General features: G+C 49.8%; 1 protein-coding gene across 1 annotated transcript; it reads left to right on the top strand.

The window, feature by feature from the left end:
• The first annotated feature begins 424 nt into the window (after positions 1-424).
• On the top strand, positions 425-3,764 carry STRIT1 (small transmembrane regulator of ion transport 1). Its single transcript, XM_050978136.1, has 3 exons — positions 425-437; positions 2,131-2,288; positions 3,682-3,764. Exons 1-2 carry the CDS (start codon positions 425-427, stop codon positions 2,223-2,225), a joined length of 108 nt encoding a protein of 35 aa, XP_050834093.1. The 3' UTR covers positions 2,226-2,288; positions 3,682-3,764.
• Positions 3,765-5,306: the final 1,542 nt, after the last annotated feature.

The following is a 5,306-nucleotide window of genomic DNA, read 5'->3' as shown; positions in this document are numbered from 1 at the left end:
TGGCTGGGTTTTCCATGGGAGAGGGGTGAGAGAAGCGTGGGGGACTCAGACCACAGCAGGTCCCTGTCGTGCTGGAGGTACAGGGGTGCTCATGAGTGTGAGCTGCATTTGCCAGGGGGGCTTCATGCCTATAAAGAGACCATAAAGCAGTTTTCAGCCTTGTTTCCCTCCCTCTTCAAGAAACAGAGCCCTCTGTGGTCAGATTGCTCTGGAACAGAGGTGCAGTTGGAGGACCAGGCAGAGATAACCTTGAACCCCTGAGTTCCTGCCTTTTTAGACAATTGAATGCTTACAGCCAACCCCTGGCACCAGTGAGCCAGGCAGCTGCAGCACATTCCAAATATTGCTCTATTTAAAGCATCCCAGGGCTCGCAGAGCAACTGCAGAGGCAAAGCTTAACCTGCCATTAAACTAGCAGAGGGGAATGGCAGAACCAGGTAAGAGGCACAATTCCATGTGGATGTAATAACAGACTGAAATTAATGGATCTGAGCAATGCAGTGTGAATACACTCAGCTACCTGCATTCTTGTCTGGTACACTAGATAATTTCAGTAAGAAAGTGTAATCTCTTTAAAGGCTAATTCTATTAACAGCTTGGGTTCCTTGTGTCTTTTTGAATCCTACCGGTTTTGTTTTCTTTATGTTTTGTAGTTGTCATTCCAGGTTAGCTGACACAAGAGGACAGTGTGGAAAATGAGTTATGTTTGACAGCATTTTTGTTATACTCTGTGGAGCTGAGCTCCAAGTGAACACAGAATAATTTAGATTTTAACCCCACAAAGCTCAAGTGGCAGAGCAAAATGAAATTTTAATAATGACCTTTCCATTGTAAGCACACTTCACTCTCTCCAGGGAGAAAAGGCAGTTTATAAAAGGCATTTTATATCTATTGTAAATTTTTATTTATTTCACTTAAATTTCAACTGTAGCTGTGCTGTGAGGTGTGTGCACAGTTACTCAGGTAACGCTTGGGAAGGGAACTTTTTAATACATCTTCATAGCTACCTTCAAAGTTTTTCATAGCTTTGTTCAAAGTTTTTAAAGACTTTTCTCATGTTTTTTTTGCACCACTGACTCTGGTATCTGAGGAGATAGTTTGATAGATATCTGAGTTTCTGCTAAGGTACAAAAGGACACTGAACACTGTTTATTACAGAGTTTTCATTGATAGCCCCAGAAGTTACCCTGATACTGGTTTAAACTGGAGCTCCCCTATCAGCAGAGCTCTGCCAAACCCCTCTGTGCCCCCAGCAGGATCCAGCCCTGCCCTTGTGATTAGACCTAGAGAAAGTGCAGGGAAACCATCCCAGCAGCCTCACCTGGTGCCACAGCAGTGAAGGTCTCTAAATGAAACAGTGAGAGGCTCCCCTGGGGCAAAAGGACACCCAGTTTTGGGGCAGGATTTTTTTGTGATTCTGTGTTTAATATTTTCATGGCAGCCCAGGCAGATCTGTCCCTCTGGCAGACACACTGTGCAGTGTCTTGGTGAGACAGGTGTGCTGTGCAGAGCTTTGGAACAGCAATGTGTCAGTCCTTAAACCCCTCTGAGCCTGCTTGGTGGATCTGAACTGTGCAAGGTGGTGTGGATAGTTTACACAATTCATTAATCCCTTCAAAAACCTGTGACTCTATTACCTGTGTAAAGATGTGCTGTAAGAGGTGTAATATACTGGTAAGTAACAGGATCTCAAAGGTTGTTCTGCTTTCTGGCAAGGGTGTGCTGCTGGCAGGAAACCAACAGAAGGGTCCATAAATTTCTGCTGTTGTATGGAGGTGTGAAGGCAGTCCAGTGATGGCAGTGTCACACAGTCCTGCTTCCCGTGTGCTCCACAGAGAACCTGGGCCTGCCCTGGGCCCCTCTGAGCTGGTCTAGACCTGCTGAGCAGCTGAGCCAGGGCTCAGCACGCTGGACATGCCCTCCTCCTGTCCTGGCTGTGCTGGGATCTGCTCAGCGAGTCCCTGCCGGTGTCACTGACCCTGTGCCTGTGTTCTGTGCTCTCTGTTCTGTGTTCTGTGCTCTCTGTTCTCTGTTCTCTGTTCTGTGCTCTGTTCTGTGTTCTGTGTTCTCTGTTCTGTGCTCTGTTCTGTGTTCTGTGTTCTCTGTTCTGTGTGTCTGTGTTCTGTCCAGCCCAGGCCCCGCTGTCCCGCCTGCTTGTCCCCGTGCTGCTGGCGCTGGGCTGGATCCTGGGCTGTGCCCTCATGGTGTACATTGTCTTCTCCTGACCTCGGAGGGATGGCAGTGCCACACAGCCCTGCAGTGACAGCAGTGCCACACAGAGCCCTGCGGTAAGTGATGGTGTCACACAGCACCCTGCAGTGACAGTAGTGTCACATACAGAGCCCTGCAGTGACAGCAGTGCCACACACACAGCCCTGCAGTGACAGCAGTGTCACACAGAGCCCTACAGTGATGGCAGTGTCACACAGAGCCCTGCAGTAACAGCAGTGTCACACACACAGCCCTGCAGTGTCACACACACAGCCCTGCAGTGATGGCAGTGTCACACAGCCCTGCAGTGACAGCAGAGTCACACACAGCCCTGCAGTGACAGCAGAGTCACACAGAGCCCTGCAGTGTCACACACACAGCCCTGCAGTGACAGCAGTGTCACACACAGCCCTGCAGTGATGGCAGTGTCACACACACAGCCCTGCAGTAACAGCAGTGTCACACACAGCCCTGCAGTGATGGCAGTGTCACACAGAGCCCTGCAGTGACAGCAGAGTCACACAGAGCCCTGCAGTGACAGCAGTGTCACACACAGCCCTGCAGTGACGGCAGTGTCACACACACAGCCCTGCAGTGACAGCAGTGTCACACAGAGCCCTGCAGTGACAGCAGAGTCACACAGAGCCCTGCAGTGACAGCAGTGTCACACACAGCCCTGCAGTGACGGCAGTGTCACACACCCCTGCAGTGACAGCAGTGTCACACACAGAGCCCTGCAGTGACAGCAGAGTCACACACAGCCCTGCAGTGACAGCAGAGTCACACAGAGCCCTGCAGTGACAGCAGTGTCACACACAGAGCCCTGCAGTGACAGCAGTGTCACACACCCCTGCAGTGACAGCAGTGTCACACACAGAGCCCTGCAGTGACGGCAGTGTCACACACAGAGCCCTGCAGTGACAGCAGTGTCACACACACCCCTGCAGTGAAGGCAGTGTCACACACAGAGCCCTGCAGTGACGGCAGTGTCACACACAGCCCTGCAGTGACAGCAGTGTCACACACAGAGCCCTGCAGTGACAGCAGTGTCACACACACACCCCTGCAGTGATGGCAGTGTCACACACACAGCCCTGCAGTAACAGCAGTGTCACACACACACCCCTGCAGTGACAGCAGTGTCACACACACAGCCCTGCAGTGACGGCAGTGTCACACACCCCTGCAGTGACAGCAGTGTCACACACAGCCCTGCAGTGACAGCAGTGTCACACACAGAGCCCTGCAGTGACAGCAGTGTCACACACAGCCCTGCAGTGACAGCAGTGTCACACACAGAGCCCTGCAGTGACAGCAGAGTCACACACAGCCCTGCAGTGACAGCAGAGTCACACAGAGCCCTGCAGTGTCACACACAGAGCCCTGCAGTGACAGCAGTGTCACACAGCAGCCTCCCCTGCCCTACCTGGCACTGCCACCCTTTAAAATGCTATTTTCTGTGTCTTACAGGTGAGAAGAACCTACAATGAAGTTGATGAGAAGAACACAGAAGTTCAGTTTAGATTTCTAATTACTAAAATACATATAAAATGAGTTATTTTTAATATCAACCCTGTAAATGTTGTGCACACTTTTTATCCATTAGGAAGAATCACCAAACCAATTTCCCTGTCTCAGATTATTTGCAATTTAGGGAGTGGTTTTTGGAATCTCGTGGTAGGTCAGATCCCACCTGCTTGCTGAACAGGAAACTTTCAAAACAGCTGCTACCAGCTAAGGAACTTCAAGCTTGGTAGAAACAGGCAAGGGTTAATTTCTCATGGGGCCTGGGCAAGTATTTTTAGCCTTATTATGGGGGAAAATCTCTTGGACTCTATTGTTATGAAACAGAAGCATTGCATGTCCTTGGAAAAGAAAACCCCAGGCTTGCTGGGGGCTGGGAGGGCTGTACAGCTGTGTCTGAACCTCAGGCTCACCAGGGGCCCTCCGTGTCTTGTGCTGGGGGTTTGCCTGTTTAATTAGAATTGGAGATAATTATACTCACTCCCCCAGTCAATAATAAGCCATGTGAACTTCCAGTGACTTTGCCATTTAAATCACAACTGAGCATCAGATCACTGCATTTTCACTGACAGCTCTGGGCTTTTGAGCATGAAGATTTTTCTACTGAAGAACTGCAGTTCTGAGAAGATGAAATCATTAATAATTCAACCCCCAGTTAAAGCAGAGAACTGATTGTGAGAGGCATGTCTGGAAGATCCCAGCAAAATGTATGTTTAAGGGAATGTGAAAAAACTCTTAACAACCCTGATGGGGTTAAATAGAGAAAGAAACAAATTTTTTTACTCCTGCTCACAAAATTTGTATAATTTTGAGAATGAGAGGAAGGCACATCAGTCAGACATCCTGTCTCCATCTGTGGGCACTGTCTGTTGAGCTTTAGGAATGGGAACACAAATAGATTTGGCCGTGGTGCAGCCATGAACATTCCTGGGCCACTCCAGCAGTCAGCAGGAGCACTGACGTGTGACATTCCGTTTGGGAATTGTCTTAGCACAGGCTTTCTTCACCTGGGAATGAACTGAGGCAGAGGGGGTCCAGTCTCACCAGATGTCCTGGAAGAGAGGGGATAACTCTGGGGATTCTGGATGCCTGCACAGCTGCTGTGTCCTGGACACCTGAGCAGCACCTCAGGGGGTCCCTGCAGGTGGGAGCATCCCCCTCCTCCCTGCCAGGGGCTGGCTGAGCCCAGAGCCCACCCTGAGCACACACCTCAGGGTCTCACCTCAGTTCCTCAGTGTCTGAGCCCACCCAGACCGATCCAGCTGTGACTCCACAGTGACCACGTCTGTGTTTTTACAACTCACTTCATATACCAGGCACAGAGGGAAACAGTTCTGAAAGGGCCCGCTGGCCCAAACAGCTCTTTGGGTGTCTCACAACGCTGGAAATCGAATGTTTCCAATTAAAACTTTACGGAGATAAAATGTAAACACTGCAATCTGGTTTAGCTTTACCTGATTTTTGAGATCTGATTTGGCAGAGCAAACCAAAATAACTTTCTAGGCTGGCGTCAATATCATCGAGCTGACTTGCTGTACACAAAGCACAAGTTCCTGCCAGTTTTATGGGGT

The sequence above is a fragment of the Serinus canaria genome, chromosome 9 (genome assembly GCF_022539315.1).
Source record: "Serinus canaria isolate serCan28SL12 chromosome 9, serCan2020, whole genome shotgun sequence".
In the NCBI taxonomy this organism is placed as follows: Eukaryota; Metazoa; Chordata; class Aves; order Passeriformes; family Fringillidae; genus Serinus; species Serinus canaria.
Note: the sequence above shows the minus strand (reverse complement) of the source record. Positions and strands in the feature narration are given on the sequence as shown.